Source organism: Balaenoptera acutorostrata, chromosome 10 (genome assembly GCF_949987535.1).
Source record: "Balaenoptera acutorostrata chromosome 10, mBalAcu1.1, whole genome shotgun sequence".
NCBI classification, from domain to species: Eukaryota; Metazoa; Chordata; class Mammalia; order Artiodactyla; family Balaenopteridae; genus Balaenoptera; species Balaenoptera acutorostrata.
Window position 1 is genome coordinate 96,995,056 of NC_080073.1, and position 18,151 is coordinate 97,013,206.

The 18,151-nt window shown below is 40.5% G+C and overlaps 2 protein-coding genes across 5 annotated transcripts in view; one reads left to right on the top strand and one right to left on the bottom strand.

Moving 5' to 3' along the window:
* Positions 1 to 11,548, top strand: part of RANBP9 (RAN binding protein 9) — an 80,042-nt gene extending 68,494 nt beyond the window's left edge. The window contains exons 12-14 of the mRNA XM_007173965.2: positions 1,039 to 1,190; positions 7,183 to 7,294; positions 10,552 to 11,548. Of these exons, the coding sequence (XP_007174027.2) occupies positions 1,039 to 1,190; positions 7,183 to 7,294; positions 10,552 to 10,682 (395 nt within the window). The 3' untranslated portion in view covers positions 10,683 to 11,548. The remainder of the gene's footprint in view (positions 1 to 1,038; positions 1,191 to 7,182; positions 7,295 to 10,551) is intronic.
* Positions 7,911 to 17,131, bottom strand: NOL7 (nucleolar protein 7). 4 transcript variants are annotated; one of them, XR_009009580.1, is made up of 10 exons: positions 16,046 to 17,126; positions 15,898 to 15,958; positions 15,244 to 15,302; positions 13,887 to 13,918; positions 13,557 to 13,644; positions 13,119 to 13,240; positions 12,963 to 13,040; positions 12,360 to 12,465; positions 10,051 to 10,190; positions 7,911 to 8,134 (listed from the first exon to the last, which is right to left on the bottom strand). XR_009009580.1 is itself a non-coding variant. In XM_057555434.1 (9 exons), exons 1-8 carry the CDS (start codon positions 16,435 to 16,437, stop codon positions 12,389 to 12,391), a joined length of 909 nt encoding a protein of 302 aa, XP_057411417.1. In that variant the 5' UTR covers positions 16,438 to 17,126; the 3' UTR covers positions 9,914 to 10,190; positions 12,360 to 12,388. The 4 variants fall into 4 exon arrangements, 3 of the variants coding, with proteins under 3 accessions (XP_057411417.1, XP_057411418.1, XP_057411416.1); XM_057555434.1 differs by lacking the exon at positions 7,911 to 8,134 and having other exon boundaries at positions 9,914 to 10,190; XM_057555435.1 differs by lacking the exons at positions 7,911 to 8,134; positions 10,051 to 10,190 and having other exon boundaries at positions 12,273 to 12,465; positions 12,963 to 13,015; positions 16,046 to 17,131.
* Positions 17,132 to 18,151: the final 1,020 nt, after the last annotated feature.

Sequence of the window (18,151 nt, forward strand, 5' to 3'; positions counted from 1 at the left end):
TTTGTCAGAACATTAGATTTCTTAGTATTTTGAGATTAAAAGGTATTTATTCAAATTGTTAGAAACTACTTTATAAATGCAAACTTATATTACACAACCACCTTGTTGTTGAGGATTGTGTGTTCCAATGCATAATTCACTCTTTCAAGCAAGGAGTATGATTGAAAAGGCAGCCTGGCTTCACTCTATCAGATATCAGCAAGCAACCTCAACATTCCAAGAGTAATTTGAGCATAGTGATTAAGAGCAGGAGTTCTAGAGCCGGATCACCTGGATTTGAATTCTGCAACTGCCACTTACTAGCTGTGTAACCTTGGACAAATTACTTAGGAGCTCTTTGCCTCAGTTTCTTCATCTGTAAAATGGGTATAATAATAACTGCCTCATAGCTGATCTGTGAAAAGCTAATAGCACAAAGTAAGTGCTTCGTAAACATTAACTATTATCATCGTCATTAGTGATTTATAATGTTGTTGTTATTAGTGACTTATACTGTTTGTTATTGATCAGTGATTATTGTCAGTCAAGATATACACTGTAAAATTTTTTCCTAAAAGTAGTATTTTTCTAAAAGTAGTATAATTAACCCTTTTGATTAGTATGTGGTGTCTTCTGTGTTTTTACTGGAGTCATTTAGTCTTTCTTACCTTCTATCTCTGTTCTTTGTCAGTTAAAGTAGCCTGAGAAGCATTACTTTTTTCTTTTTTCCTTTTTTTCATGTTGCTGTAGTTTTAGAAAATCGTGCTTATTAACCTTTCATAAAATTTTCCCTGAGACATATGTACATCCTAACACTGAAAGGTTGTCACCTGACTTTCAACTGCAAGCTGGGTATTGGATCCTAGACTCTTGAGGCCTAGATAAAGTATACCTTTTAGCTACAAAGGTCCACATTAAATTAAAAATCTGCATATTTAGGTAAAATATTAGGAAGTAGTTACTAAATGAAACGTCCAAAATGTTGTAAGCAGTTTATGTTCATTTCTCCATTGTACTCCAGGTGTAAGGTAGTAAAATACCTGTTTGTTTTGCTTACAGAAGTTGATTCAAGCCAGTTAAGACGCCAGCTGTGTGGAGGAAGTCAAGCTGCCATAGAAAGAATGATTCACTTCGGAAGAGAGCTACAAGCGATGAGTGAGCAGCTGAGGAGAGAGTGTGGCAAGAACACAGCAAATAAAAAAATGCTGAAGGTAAATTTGTTTTCCCTTGAAAACTTATAAATGTGTCAAAGGAACGAAAATGTAGTTTTGTACATTGAGCAACACTGGAACTCTTGTTGGGAAACTTGGACACGCGCTCCTCCCCGGCGTCCTGCCCGGCCGAGAGTGAGAACGCGTGGCCGGGTTTGGCAGCCCTGCTCTGCTGGAAAGAGCGCTGGACTTCTGTGAAACATACAGATTAAATCTCAGTTCTGCCACTTACCAGTGTTGTGTGCCCCTTGTCAACTTGCTTTCTTAGTTTTCTCGGCTATAAAATTGGCAGAGTTATTAGGAGAAATGTGAGTGTGCTGATAAAACTATAAATTTGAGATATTTTTACTTTAGTAGAGATTGTTCAGGGTTGCAGCAAATTGAATGTGTGGCTTTTATTTTGAGATTGGTGAAGGGTTGGGTCATCTTTCACAGAAGAGATAAAACACGTCTTCAAGTCTTCTGGATTGATGCCTGCACTGGATATAGTGAGATGGAGAAAATGGAAACAGTTCATTAAGTTAGCCACAGTTCTGTGTAGCAGTTAGAGATGGAGTTTTGCCTACCTTAAGTCAGCATTGCAGTTAGTGGTAGAGATGAGATTTTTTTCATGTTCATAGAAGTCCCACCAGCCCTGTACACCTGTGAAACATGAACCTAGCCATTGTGGTTTTTTGTTCTGTTTTGTTTGTCCTGCATGAGGTTGGGCTCAAAGTTGGTTTGTTACAAATATTTTCTCCTGAATGTTTTGAAATAAGCCCAAAAAACGAAAGGGAGATGCATGTAGTGGCCTTGACACTGATGCTTGGGTATAGGAGAGGGCGAGACTCAAGACTCCTGCCATCCCTTCCTGACCTAAACAGAGAGAGAGCCAGCGAGCAACACGTAGTAGTGCTAAATATGGCATAAAATCCGTCCCCAAAAACAAAACAAAACAAAACAAAACCAAACCCATCCCAGCTACGCGCAGTGTAGCCTCAGTAGAGCACCCGTATAGTCCAGGATGGGTTAACAAGCCGCCTGGACACACCTCCAGATAAAAAGGCGTGCGTAACTGGATTTTTCCAGACTGGGAATTTTCATTATTATACAACTTTGAGAATCTTTTCTGATATCAGCAGTGCTAAGAAACTTCTCAGGCTTTATTATTATTTCACGTATCCAAAGCTATCCCTTTGGGAAACTTCTTTGCTAGGTACTGGGGTTGTTTTAGGGCAGTGGTTCTCAACCTTTTTGGTATCTAAACACTTCAAAAACTATTAAAGATTCCCAAAGGGCTCTTGTTTGTATAAGTTATATTTATTGATTTTACTCTACTAGAAATTAATACTAAAAATTCATTTAAAAATAATGTCATTGTTATTTTTCATAAAAGTGTTATTTTATCCTGCTAAAATAAACAAACAAACATAATGAGAAGAGTGGCCCTGCTTTACATTTTTGTAAATCTCTTTAATGCTAGGTTTAATAAATGATAAGCTGGATTCTCATACCTACTTCTGTATTCAGTCTGTTGTGATATCACACACATGTAGCCTCTGGAAAACCCCACTGTATAGTTTTGAAAGAATGAGAGTGAGAAAAGAGCAAGTAATATCTTAGTATTATTATGAAAATAGTTTTGCCCTCACAAGAGACCCTGAAAGGGTCTTTGACCCAGTTGTCCCTGGATCATGCTTTGAGAACTGATGTTTTAGGAGATATTTGGGGATATGAAATGTTTTTAAAAAAGAATTCATAGGCTTTTTTACACCAGGTCATCTGACTCTGTTTTCTTGTTAATACTTTATGCTAATGGAGTATGATTTTATGTAGCCCCTTTGAAAATTCAACATTCCACTCCATTGCTTATTCTTTGATTCTAATTTGCATGAAGCACAGGAAATGGCATTACATGGCCTATCCTCAAAGATATTCCTTGATTATATATTTAAAGATATTCCTTGATTATATATTCCTTGATTATATATCCTCAAAGATATTCCTTGATTATATATTGAATTAAGTGAAGATGTAATTCATCATCTAAAGAATGTGGATGGCTTTGAGTTTGTCCCTCTGACTTCTAAGCAAATGCCAACTACTTCAAGAGATTGTCTTAACACTCTGAGCTGCTTCTCTCCCATTCCCCAAACGTATCTTGATCCAGGTAAGAGATAAGATGAGTGGTGGATCCGGCTTCTAAGTACCTAAAGAACAATGCTGGAGGATTTGAGGGTAACACAAAGAGAACTTTTTTTTTTTGCCCTCGTTCAGAAGGTTTAGAAATTACTGTTTTCTTTTCTTCTTCACTTCAGGTCATGGGTGGTTGAAAGGGGTTTTTTTATCTTTAGTTTTGTTTGAATTTGCACAGACTTCTGAAGCATGCATACACGTGTAGAGAGACAGGATTTGGTTAAGGCTGGCGTGAGACTTAGCGAAGTTGCCATAAGGTACACGCGTGTTTTGCTTCCCCTCGGTCGTGGAGTAGCACGCGCACTGCAGACCTTGGGTAGCCCACCTGTGCTCAGCACGGGCTGGGGGTCCTGCTGCAGCTGTGGTTCTCTTGACCTTTTTCTGACTTTCTCGGTCTTCCTTTCCTGATTTCCTGTTGTCTTTGTGTTTGTTGCTTACCTGCCTGAGTCTGCCAGTGGCTCCCAGGAGAGCTACCTGAATTGTTCAACAGCTGTTTACTGCACTTGCGCAGAGCAGCAGGGCACCTGCTGGAGGACTGGGAGAGTCAGGTTAGAACGAGCAGCCCCAGCTGCAAGTAGCTCTTAATCCAGTAACTCTAGACACACCCTGTGTAGAAACTGCTACAGATTTTAAGCCAAGTGTAAGTACAGTTTGAGAATCCTACCTAAATGTCACACTTCCTCAGAAATTATTCCCACTGAGGTAATGTTTTTTCTAAAATAAAAACTAACCCATAATGCCATGATATTTAACAGGTATTTTCAGTTTTGTGCCTTAAATCGCATGGGCATATATTTTATCTGATGGGTAATTGTAGTTATCCTATTTGTATTGTTCTTATTATCATAAAAAATGTATTTCCAGTTTCTATACATTATTGACAATTATTTTTAAATGGCTACATGATATTCTAGTGTGTTGCTGTATCAGTTTATTTAAGCATTGCTCTATTTTTAGATTTTCTATTTGCCTTTTAAAAAATGCTTTAGTGAACACCTTTATACATGTATCTTGTTTCTTCCTTAAAATTATTCCACTGGCATAAAGTCCCAGAAAGAGAATTACTGAGTCAAAGGATACAATTATCGTGGCTCTTGCTACGTGTCGCTGTGTTGCTTTCCAGAAGCGTCTACCAAGGATGTACCAGTGGCACCAGTACCTTAATTCTACTTTAGCGGGTTTAACATCATCTCAGAATTGCTTGTTTGCATTTCTTTGGTTACTCTCACCAATTAGTCTTACAGCAGAATTTAAAACATTAAGGTTGCTTTGCTGATTTCATTCCCCTTGTAAAGAAAGACCGAGTTCTAGATATTTACTCCTGGGAACTTGATCGTGTAAACCGGTTTTTTTTTTAAGCGTTTTTTTAGTTTTCTTGCTTAAAGCTTTGCTCTACTTGCAAGCTGTGCTTCATAGTGTTGTTGTGTGATCCATCTAAAATCAAGTCTAATCCATATCACTCCGTTATGTAAAACTCTGTTGCCTTATTGGAACAAATGGAAGCTTTTTAGTGCAATTTTTAGGGTGTTTTAGGATCTAAGCCCTTACCCAGGGTTCCAACCATGCCTTTTCTCCTTTCCAGCCTCAGTTTCCATGTAGCTTGAGCCTATTCCTGTGATTGCTTCTTGTGACACAATACACTCTGTTAATAAGCAATACACGGTACATCATTTACATGTTTGCCTTCCCCATAGGACTGTGTGAGTCCTCAAAACAGTGATGAGGTTCTGGTGGTCCCCGTCTGTGTCCAATAAATATTTGTTCAGCTATACTGAAAATATGGGGGCAAAATTTTAGACTTTTTTCCTCTTAATATTTAGATTGGTAATTAAAAGAAAGAAACTGTATCTTACTAAAAGAAGTACAGTACTAGCTGTGTGGTGGTAATCTCTCACTGCCTCAGTTTGCGTCTCAGATGGGCATAGTAGTAACCACCTCCGAAGGTTATCGTGAGGATTAAATGAGATGATACACATTAGCGCTTGAAACATTGCCTCACACAATATTAGTGCACAGTAAATTACTACCATCATTATCTTTTTCTGTGAATTTTGTTTTAAATGCTAGAAGGTGTATTTGACAGAATGGTCTTGATTTGACTTTTGGGACTGCAACATTTCACCTTTTTGGTAGCATGTCAGGATGTAGACGCAAGAGGATAGTTTTGTGCTTAAAATTTTATGTAGCAGTTATTCCTTGGACAGATTCTTTAGTCTGTCTTTTAAAATTTATCTGCACTATAGGGATGGTACCTCATTAGATGGTTGTGGGGTGAATTAAGTCTTGAGCAAAGCTCAGTCTTTAGAAATAATGTGATTGATTAGAGTTAACTTCACAGGATATCAGATATTAATCTTTCTCCATCAATAAATTTGGATTGGGGGGAACCAGAAATAGAATCTAGTAGCTTTGTGAGATGCATAAAATATCTTAAATACTGTTAAGAAGCAGGTCTTGCAATCAGCAGGTATATGAAGCTTTTTTTTTTTTTTCTCCTTGAATCTACTAGCACCTGTGAGTAGCTGCAGGGGGTTCAAAATAGTATAAGTTCTTCAGAGAACTTTCGTTAATAACTGTGGCAGGAAGTCTAATGTGAATGAGATACTCAGCAGTGTAGGACAGTGGAGGTGCCACGTGTATCCCTGTCTGTAGCCTCAGGCCGCACAGCTCTGCTTTATGGGCGGTTGTTCTCCAGTCGTCACAACGTAGAGGCCAATTCAGATGAGCAAGGGCAAGAACAGGCTTGACCAGGAAGCCTTACCCCCACTAAGATTACTAGAGGGGTGCCGGAGCAGCTTCACGTGGGAGATGGTGTTCTTTAGGAATTTCAGTCTTCCACCTTTCAGTGACCAACATTTTGAGTGTTACGCTACTGAACTCACTGATTTGGTTTCCTCAGCACTTCTCCATGTATGCCATCTGAACTGGGAAGGTGTCCTGTGTCTAACTGTATCTATATCTGTATCATACTGTTACTCTGGATTAGGGCATTGACTTTTGGCAAAACAATAATTTATCCTTTACTGAAAGATTAGAGTGAGCTGACATTACTAATTTTGTTCAGCTCAGTTAGTCCTCATAAACTGTGAAATAGGACCTCTTATAATCCCCATTATACAAATGATGAAACTGATACTTAGGAAGGTTGTTCTTGCCCAAGGCCACTCTGGTAATACAGCTTAACTTGAAGCCAATGTCTGAAACCACTGTAGTTATGTGCTCCCCACAGAAAGATGACAGGAAGACAGAGCCATCATCTGAAAAGAAGACTGTGTGTCAGTTACTTCAGGAGGGGCGGCTTGAGGATGGTTGGAACTACTGAATGTTCCTGAAGGGGAGCCAGTTTAATCTTATTTTGTTGATTACTGAGTTTGAGAAGATGACATCCAGTGAGATATGCCCAGTTCCCACATCTGTTTAAAAAAATACATGGGCTGGTCCTAACCTTTTAATGTCAGATTCATATTAGTGGTCATCAATTGTAAAGCATCCGAATGTTTTCTCTTTCCTTTAACCAGTAATATAGCCCATTGCACAGGAATTAAGTTTTTTCCATTTTTTATTTCTGTTCTGCATGTGTTATAGGGATAAGGGGTAGATGATGAAAATGGCTGTTTACAAGAAAAATGAAAACAAATTAGGCTTTGCTGCATAATCTAGTTATTAAAAAATATATAGCCTCCTAATCACAGGGGTAAATGGGCTTGTGTTAGTCTAGGGCCTTAAAGCCATATTTTACCTTTCTCTCAGCGTGTAACCATGGTGAGCACAGTCGCTGAACTGTTTGAATTAAAAACCAAATTGCTGTTTTCAACAGGATGCATTCAGTTTACTAGCCTATTCAGACCCTTGGAACAGCCCGGTTGGAAATCAGCTTGACCCACTTCAGAGAGAACCTGTGTGCTCTGCTCTGAACAGCGCAATATTAGGTGAGTGTGGCCGGAAAAGCACGTCGGCTGGTCTCTTGAGTGTTTGAGATGGTGTTTGTGCTGGCGTTTATATTTTGGCAAAATCATAAGGGAAATGTTTTCTACATTTTAAAAATTAAAATGACCTTAAAGTATAGAAAACTTCCTCTGGTATCTCAGTCCCAGATTAAATAGATTCAAATGGAGTAAAAGCAGTATATTGGGGTGCATCTTGTGATCCTGGAAGACAGAAGTTTTTGTGTGAACGTGTACATAAGCATTTCCGGCCCGAGCCAGCGGTGTCGCAGCTCCCACGGGGCTCGGGTGCTGTCAGCATCAACCCTTGGAGACACATGACATTCTCATTAAAGTTCAGCATATTTAACTACACGCCCTTACCAAGTAAAACAGGGAGGGAAGGGGAGAACAGCGGGCTTAGCCAGGGGGAGCACCAAGTGAGAAACTGGGATGTGCTGTCCCCTGGTACGTTGCCATTCCTGTGAGCAACTCACTGCAGAGTAGGACTGTGGTATTTATGTACTGAACAACTACTTTTTTTTTTTTTTTTAAACAGAGGACAATTTTTTTTTAATCTTTATTTATTTATGGCCGCGTTGGGTCTTCATTGCTGCATGTGGGCTTTCTCTAGTTGGCGGCGAGTGGGGGCTACTCTTCGTTGTGGTGCGCGGGCTTCTCATTGCAGCGGCTTCTCCTGTTGCGGAGCACGGGCTCCAGGCGCACAGGCTTCAACAGTTGTGGCTCGCGGGCTCTAGACGCGCAGGCTCAGTAGCTGTGGCGCATGGGCTTAGTTGCTCCGCGGCATGTGGGATCCTCCCGGACCAGGGATCAAACCCGTGTCCCCTGCATTGGCAGGTGGATTCTTAACCACTGAACCACCAGGGAAGTCCCCTGAGCAAATACTTTTTATATAAATTCGGTAACTGCACATTTTGTGCGTTTATATATAAACCATAGGGTTGATTGTTTACAGAAAACTTTTCATATCTGGGCAATTTTTCTCAGAGGTAGTTCAGATGAGAGCGATTTTTCACCTTTTTAGAATGTAATTCCTCAAGAAAAATGGGGACTACCAGTTCAGAAGTCTGTTCTGTGCTGTTTGGCCCTGTTAGGTTTATGTCTGAAACAATCTTAGATAGATGGGATCAGTGTCACACAGAGAGACTTGGAGTGAAGGCCAAGGCTCATGTGGCTGGAATGTAAAGGAAGCAATTTAAAAGTATTCACGTTTGGGCCTTTATCTGTTTTGTCCTTCTGAAATTCATTATTAATTCATGGTGTTATGGTCTAATACTGAAGTTCTGGAATAGCAGTAGTGTTTTTTGTGTTAATACTTTTCTTATACAAATTCAATGTGAATTTTCTTTGGGTAATGTGTATTTTCTTTGGTTATACGAAATTCTTTTAGCTTTACTGGTAAAAGTAAGTGTACTTAGTAGCAGTGCTGGGATTGTAGGGCAAATAATGGTTTACTATAATTGTCTTTTTGAAATGACTACATTATAGGTAATCATGAAGCCCTAATTGCTTTGTATCTAGGTAAACACTCAGACTTGGAAGGAATTTTTGAAAAGTGAAAAGTTTTCTTATGACAGTTAAAAATCTTGGGTTCTCCAGGGGAATTAAAATTTTCAGTAGTAAATTGCTTAGGACCATTACCCAGGATGTGTGTGTTCTTACATATTGTGCCATGTATTATGTAGTTCAGCTGTAAACAGTGCTTAAACTATATTAAATGTATATAATTCCTGCAAAAGTAATGAGACTTACTGCTGTGGGTGTATGTGTGCATATTTATAAATACTGTGCTATATTATATAGCTTCATCTCTAAATAGTGCTTAAAGTTATACTGTATGTAATCGCTGTGAGTTTCATATGCTGAAAAAATTTAAAGATGCTCCCAGATGTGCCTCCCTTGCCAAAATGAAACTGTGATGAAGTGCTAACCTCTGAGCAAGGGCACTTCCCTGTGAGCCTTCAAGAGAGATTTCTGAAAGGATGGTTTCCTTTCCATTGTTTATTCTGTTACGTTGATTTTGTGTAAAAATTAAATTGTTCCTGATTCTAGTTGAGGCAGAGTTAGTTTATAAAGTCATTCCTGCTTAAAGTTGACAAAAAAATGTATCACCATCAGAATTTAGCTGAATAGCGTCTTGCCAGAGAACAGCTAGTGCTTGAATAATTCTTAACCCACAGACCACTTTTCACCAGCGTGTGCATCTTTTCTTGCGTATCTGTATTCTAATATTCTTCATCCTGTGTCACCTCCCCTTACACCTTTAAGTCCGGAACCTGCTCCCTTTATTTCTGCCTCATCCCTTCCGGAACTTCTCCTTCTCCCACCACCATGTGCGGCCTCAGAACCAATCACATGGAGCCTTAACCAGCCCTGGATCACTGTTCTTGCCCTGTTGCCAGCTGTGCCTACAAGGACTGATTAGTAATTTTACTAACTGGGAATCTGCATAAAACTAAAATTTGGACACCTCCACACAAGGAGAAGTTATCAGCTTCTATGGGTTTGGTCACTTTTACCATTAGTTCAGTTTCTCATTTCTGGCAAAGAATGAATTTTGATGATGGTTAACATTTGTACTACAGCTGTCTGACATGTCTGGTATGTAGGACCCTGAAAACTTTCATTTAATCGTGATTTTTACAAATGTTTATCCTATCAATTGTAAATTAACTCCTCAGATTATAGGGTCGTTTGGCTCAGTAGTCTCTCATGGTCACTCTCACCACCTGCTCCCTTACCAGCCGAAATGACATTCAGCAACATGCCGTGGAAAGGATTCGGCAGCCTCTGTTGGGTCCTCTTCCCAGAAGGGGAAGAATCCATCAGTGAAACTTGTACCGGAAACCTGGTGCCGTTGTCTTTGGTCATGTCAATTGATCTTGGAAAAATAGAAGGGAAACACTAAATATTCCTTACTCCCCGCTGCACACATTAGATAATTCCATCGTTTCCATCATAGTAAATGTGGAAGTAAACGTTTTTGAGTGTCTAACACCTTGAAAGTCTAATTCTGCAAGAAATGTTTCTTATTACTTGAACACCCAGTAACCACAGTACCTTGTCAGAGTAGCTGTCCAAGGCAGTCACTGTTTGCTTAAAAACCACCTTTGCTAGTTAGGTAGTTAAGAGCAGCATAGACACTGGTAATTTTGTAAGTAACGCAGTATTTTCCTGATTGAGAGACGTTGTTTAAAATGTATTGCTAATTGCTATTTCCATTTTTAATCATTTTTCCTCAGAAACCCACAATCTGCCAAAGCAACCTCCACTTGCCCTAGCCATGGGACAGGCCACACAGTGTCTAGGACTGATGGCTCGATCAGGAATTGGATCCTGTGCTTTTGCCACAGTGGAAGACTACCTACATTAGCTATGCATTCACGGAGCTCACACTTATATTGTGGCATATAGTCAACATGGAAGTAGACCAGTTCTGCTGATTTGAAATTTAGATTTTTTAAATTATGTACTGGGGACAGGTTTTTGTCGCTTTACATTGCTTCCTAGTTTACAGCATGATGCAAATGATTTTCTAACTTAGTGTTAGGAGAAATTATTTTCCATCTTTAACCTCTTAGTTGTCTAAGAGTTAAATATTACTGAATTTCAGACGTCCAAATTGATCATCACAAATCCTTTAAAACAATTACCTAAAAGAAACCAAAAAATTCTGCCTTCTTTGTTGGCGGGAGAGAGGGGGGAAGGAAACGGAACAAGTTGTGTTTGTGTTAGCATGTGGGTGATGTAAACTTCAAATTGGGAGGTGTTCTGACCCCCGCTCCCATGTAAGCAATTCAATCAGTGTAACTTGCAAAATGCATAAACATCTGACAGTTTGAATTTATAGTGTTGATGGAAGAAATCATTTTTAATGTGTACTGTAAAACTTGAAATACTCAGGAGCTGAGTGAATATGTTTGTTGCTACTTACAATCCCGACCTGTAAGTCCCAGTAGTTTTGTTTTAACATGGTCTTTTTCAACTTTGTTTCCTGTTTAACTACAGATGACTTCTGTTGTAGACTCACAAGTTTAACTGTTGTATTATAACAGTATTACATGTCAACAGTGTGGTCATGACCTTTATTTATATAAAAACCAAATATTTAGTCAATTTACCGTGTCTTAATTTAATCTTTGTACACCTTCCATTTTTAAGTGCTTAAATGAGTACTATATTGCAATAAAAATGTAGTGATATAATTAACCAGCCATTAAAAATTTACTTCTACAGATACTAGAGTGTCAATTGAGTTTATGTATTAGGTACTTGCATACTTCTCACGATTAATATAAAGTTAGAACAACTAAAATGAATGGTTGCTACTATAAATCTGAGTTCTGCAACTTAAGACTGCCTTGAGTTACTGGCCTCTGTGGATTAGGGTCAAACCTGATACTATGGGTGATGATAGAAAGCAAGCAGGAAATGAATCTTGTTTTCATAATCAGAATATGGCTTGTGACTGACTTGCCATTCTTAAAGCAAACTCCCAACTGGTTACAAGTAAAACATAAGCAAGCTCTTCAACAGGATAACAAACCACCATATCCTTTGTTTTGGCAAAGGTGATTGCTGGCTGTATTTTGTACACCGAGGCTTAAACCTTTTAAAAAAGAACAGATTATCTGCCTACACTTAGATACTGCACTCTTCCTCGCATTCTGTGACATTCTCATCAATAGCACAAAAATATCCGAGAGACTAAAGCACTGGAGAGCTGTAGTGGAAGACTTTTCCTGCCACACACCCTGCAGGGGAGGGAGGAGGGGTAGCAGAGGAGCCCTACTGGTGTGGGCACTGCTTGTGTTCAATAAAATGGGGAAACGATTATAAAAAGAAAGGAAAACAAGTCCTTTTAAACTGCTTTTTCTTCCAGGATGCTCAAGGACTATAAGGCACAATTAATTATACTCCATGGATGAGATGGGACTGGGTACCACCCCAAATAGACTTAAGATTTTTATAATGACCCTTCAAGTCTTTTATTAATTTTTTCAGAAAAATTAAATGCTCTAAACTAAATATTTATAAGTTCTATACATACAAAGTACTCATTCTTCATTTAGCTTTGATTTACTTCTTAGAAGTTTTCATCTTTCTGACCATCCAACGTCTTCTAAACCTCTTGGCATTTTGTTTTTTCTGGGATCCTAGAATAGAAGGTTTTGTGCAGTTAAGAATAATAAAGAGATAAAATTCCCAAGAAACAATTCCAAATTTTCTAGATAATACATGTGTAAATATTAAAATTAATTAGCTATATGTTCATACATACTACACTGACCTATTCTTCAGAAGCAACTTTAAAATGGTAATAGAAGCCATTGTAAGAAAAAAATCGATACTTTATGAGTATTTACTATCTCCTTAAAAAAAGAACATCATTCAGGGACTTCCCTGGTGGTCCAGTGGTTAAGACTCTGTGCTCCCAATGCAGGGGGCCTGGGTTCGATCCCTGGTCAGGGAACTAGATACTACATGCTGCAACTAAAAAAAAAAAAAAAGATTCCGCATGTTGCAACTAAAGATCCTGCACACTGTTAACTAAGACCTGACGCAGCCAAATAAATAAATAAATAAATTTTTTTAAAAGAACATTATTCAATATATAAAACTATCAGATTCAGAGAATAAAGCTGAATCTTACCCCAAGCATTATTCAAAAACTGGGCTGCGGCCTTTTTCACCGGTAACCTCTTGCTGTCAAGAGACAGGAACTTGTTTACTAGGAAAGAGAATTATTTATCATTGCTTTGTTTTACTTGCAGTTAAAAGGGAGAAAAATAGTCCATAAAGAAATTACCAGTAGTTCTGTTGGTTCCTGGACCATATAAACAATTTTGTATGAAGGCTTTGGCTGCTTCTTGCCTTGAATCTCTCAAATCTTGGTCTTTTAGCCTTACAGCCAAGTAGCTTTTATTCTGGCTGGTAATCAATACAAAAGGTCAAAATGAGGCAGTGCTTATTTTCAAAATAAAGTATTTGTTAGTTGACTCAAATAGTGGAAAAAAAATCCCACATCCTAATTTTGTATATGCACAGGTAAGATAATAAAACTAAATTACAGGACTATTTTACAAGTAATGTTTACATCTTAGTAGAGCAAATAAACATTTTTTTAATATAAATATCAAAAACTTTCCACAGAGGATCCAATCTGAAACTGCTACTAATTAAGCCAATACTCTCCTCCAAAGGTCACCTTTACATCCTACACACAAAAAAAGAAGACTCTTCTTACCCAACAGTCTGTACTTTTTGCACTTTTTCTTTAGCCTTCTTAGAGTCACTTCCTTTCTCACATTCTTCATTTTTCTTTTGCAAATTAACTAAAAAATTGAGTTATATTTCTAATTAGCATTCGTGTAAAAATAAATCAGGAACACATACTGGAGTTCACTTTAAATACCCACTACACACCAGTGTGTGGTTTTTATTTGTAAGAAATAAGGTAAAACTGGCCAGGCCTGTTCCCATGCTCTTTCTAAGGGTCAGTAACAATTTGACTACAAATATCTGCAAATGCAGTTGACACTTAATGAGAAGTTATTTAAATTAGAATAGTTCATACCTTCTTTCAACTTTGCCAGTGATTTCTTCACACTAAGGAAGAACAAGAAAAACACTAACTGGGATAGCAGAGAGCAAAGATGACTCAACTTGTTACAGAATTTCATCTCGTTTTACAAATAAGATACCCCTCCCCCCCTTTTACTACCACCATTCTCAGTTTTTACTTAGGATCTTTAGAAAGAAAGAGTCACTCCCCAATGAACTGCTGACAAGTTTAAAAGGACTTGTTTTCCCAATCAACAAACTGTATACTAGGTTGGGAGTATCTTCTCAGAATTTAAAATCTGAAAATATATTAGCAGGCTTCCAAAGAAGCAGACTGTTGTGGTTAACAGAGTTAAAGTGAAATATTTAAGAATTATATAACACAGTATTTGAAATGCAAAGTGAAAGGTGGTAGGCCTGCCTCACTTTATTTGGAGAGATCTTGAAGGATTAATTGAACAATTTAGACACAGACGAGGATAGAGACAAGAATTTAGCCTCAAGAAGTGCGGTCTAATGGAGAGAAAGGTAAATGGCAAAATACAATGAGATATCTATACAGAAGCACTTGCACACTGGAAAAGCTAGACGGTGGGGGGAGCAATGGGGTGGAGGGAGTGAGAGAAGACAGGTGACATTTGAACTTGGTTTTGAAAGGTGAAAAGGACTTTGTCACCGTGATGTATTCAAAAACCGAGTAACTCTCTGGAAGAAGTTCTTTTACTGAAAATTTAAGAACCACTGTCCTAAGTCGAAGATGGCAGGGCTAAACTTCTGAACTGAAAGCAGTGAGAGAGGAGACAAGGGGGAATAGGAAAAAAAAAAAAGGCAAATATTTAGAAATCTAAATTAAGTACGGTTTGATTGATTCCGTGGCATAGATGAGGAAAAGGAGCTTTAAACATCTGATGGATGGCAAAGCTGCTAAATGAAATGGGGAATCTAAATGGGATGAAGAGGGAGGACAGGTTGGTGGCAGATTGGGACAAGCTTGAGTTTTAGGAGCCTATGGATAATTGCCTGCTACTCCACTAAAGGATAAATTTCAAAACACTGTTTTATTCACACCATCTAGTCACACCTGCCCCTAGTACAATGACAGTGGCCCACAACTTATTGAATGAACACACTGGGATCAGCAACTCAGAAACTGGAGTTACCTATGGGAACAACAACAAACATAATGAAAAACAGAAGACTGAAAAGAAGTGGAATATTTCCCTCCACCTGTCCCACCAAATTCAAATACTGTGTAGCTTTTTAATTTAGACTTTACAATTTCTTCAGTTATTTGAGTTCAAAGAAATGTACCAATTTGTAATTCAAAGACTGTATGTAAGGCAAGTAATAAAACGAGATCCATTACTTACCTAGTTTGTGAAGCTGTAGTTAACTTCTCTAGAATAGTATCTGGAAGAAGTTTTCTTTTCTTAAAGACATTTTAAAAATCAATTAGAAGTGAGGCACATGACAATATGCCCTGGATTGCTTTTAAAAGTTACCATTTTAAGGACAGCCCTACCTCTAGGCAAATAAATGAATTGGGCTGAACACTGCCCTCCACTATCTCTAAGCTGTGGGAAGCCTGGGACCAAGCATCTCAGAACCTATTCCACATTCTTTGGAAGATGTGAAGAGTGGAACCCTCAGGTCACTGTCGTACACTGGAAGCAGTTAATATCGCGTCCATATGGAGTCAGTTCTGTGGCCAATCTGCTAAACAGCAGAAAGCACATCAATCATCCTCTGTGTTGGAACGGCCCTTAGTTTACAAAGCACCTAATGCTCACGGCGACCCAGTTTCAAATAAACTACCTCCGCTGAGCGTCAGAGGTGGGACTGACCCTACGATGTCAGGTTCACACCTCTTCCCACTCCCACTTTCAATCGGTGGAGGGCAAGGAGCACGAGCACCCTGTCACTGTAGTCAAAAGAAAATATTAGCGACTTTGCTCTACCCCACATCCCAGCAACTTTGAATTCTACCCCGAGCCGCGTTGTGAAACGCCGCCCTCCCCTCTAACCTTCTGTTCGATGAACAACTCCTCGCGTCGCTTTCTCTTCTCCTTCAGAAGCGTTTTATCCCTGGGAAAAAAGGCGACAAGTCAGTGCGGGCAGGGACGAGCGGGACGGGAAGGGGCGCTTCTCCCCGCCCGGCCGCGGGCTGCGAACCTGCGCACGGTCTCGCGAACTCGCCGCTCCTCTTCTTTCGCTTCCGCCTGGGCGCTGGCGAAAGTCAGCTCCTCCGGGGCCTCGTCGTCAAGCTCATCGTCCCCTTCCTCGTCTTCCTCCAGCGGCTCGGCAGCTGCGCCGCTGCTCGGCTGCCCGAGCAACAGGCCGTGCTCCGCCTCCTCCTCCGAGGCGGGCTGGCCCTCGTCCACCATCGCCGACGCCGACACCGGGGCGCGGGACGCGCGCGGCCTGAGCTGCACCATGACCCAAGCTGCGCCCGACCTCTGACCCGGAATCAGCACGCAAGCGGAGCGTGACGTAAAAGGCAGGCGCCGCGGGTTCTGTCGCCCTCTGCAGGATCCCAGGCCCCACTGAGCTATGCAGAGGCGCATGCGCAGAGCGGGAAAGGGCGTGGTCTGAGGGAAGCGGAGGGCCTTCCCTTCCGCCCGACTCCGAGGCTACGCGCAGGAGGCCTCGCGGTCCCTCCTCGCTCACGGCTGCGAGAGCTGGTGGCCGTGGTGCTTGTTTCTAGGCAGGAAAGATACATCCTGCTGCCTCCTTGGCGGGGATGCCGAGAGAAGGGTTGGCTGGGTCCTCGCGCTCCTTGAGGCGGACTCGCAGGTCACGCCATCCGGTGACCACAAGCCCCAGTCGCCCTATCGCCTTTTTTTAGCTCCGAGATCCCCTTGGTCAGTCCCGTTAATCAGTATTTGTACAAGAGATTTCGGCTTTCCGCACTCCCCACGGAAGTGCAGTTTCAAAAGGAAGAAGTGCGCTATTAGGCAGGACCCCATGCCTTTCAGCCCTGTTGTCGCCGACGAGAAACAAGGTCGACAGACTCGGACTTAAATCGATCCTCAGCACCAAACGTGTGCGTGGCGACCTCGGCCGCCCTCTCACGGGCATCCCTGACCACCAGCCCTCGGCCACTGCCTGTTCTGTGTGCATCACTGACTCCTCGCCCTAACAGCTTGTTGTCTGACTCTCCCGTTAGAACGTGAGCTCACGGAGAGCGGGGAACCCCCTCCCCGGTTCCTTCTGTAACCCCAGGACCTTGCACGGTGTCTGCCCATCCTACCGTCACTTAGTGACGCAACCCCCGTACTGTGTATATTTATGCCCCTGCCCCCGCCCCAAGTATACTTATTTCATTTCCTAGCATACGTGGCCCTTCATGACCTTTGTGTTTAACTTCTCTCACCCATTATACGATAGCAAATGGTTCATCTTTCTCTGAACAAACCAAGCTATTTCATACTTACCTTGCATTTGGACATGCTCTCGTGATACACACTCCGCCCTTGGAACTCCTATTTATACTTCAAAAACTCCCACCCAGGCTGACTTCTTCTTAAAGACTTCCAAGCACCTTAAGATCGACCCCATCCCCACTCTGCTCATCTCTAATTGCATTCTCTGAATCTTGAACAAATTTCTGTAACTATAGCTTCGACGCTGTTTAACAGTTTATATGACAATCGTCCCAACCCAGTCTTTGTGAACTCCTTGAGGGACGGTCCATCGCTCTCTAAGCACTGTATTTCTAATGTCTATCATATAGTAGATGTTCAGTAAATATTAAACTGAATTGAATAATCCTACCTCACATAAATTTTGGAGTATTTTCAATTCTCTTTTCCTCTTCTCTGATTTGGAAGCAATTCCTAGTTTAAAAACAAGACCAAAACATGAACAAAAATGACAAAACAGAAACAAAAACAGCTACTGGTACCAACAACCTAGTAAGAAGGGAGTTGCAAAGAACAGCTCTGAAATATCTGGATCTTGGTCAGATAGAAATTAACAAATTAAAAATATAGTCCGACTCCCTGAAACAGTGTTCTGACTTCCATCCCTGCTAACACTAGGGAATTGTATAGAGTGCACTTTTGAGAAGCCCTACAACAAACCTACTAGAAGTGAATGATGATATTTTACGTACAAACACTGCATTATAAGTATTACAAGTCCCCTCAGTGTGCATGCCTTGACCCACCCATGTAAAAGTACATGACAGGAGCCCTCCGGGTGCCTGGCTGATCCTTCAGACTCCCTGTGGGTTGTGGGCACCCCTCTTGCCCATGCAAAGGATACTTGGGATTTATT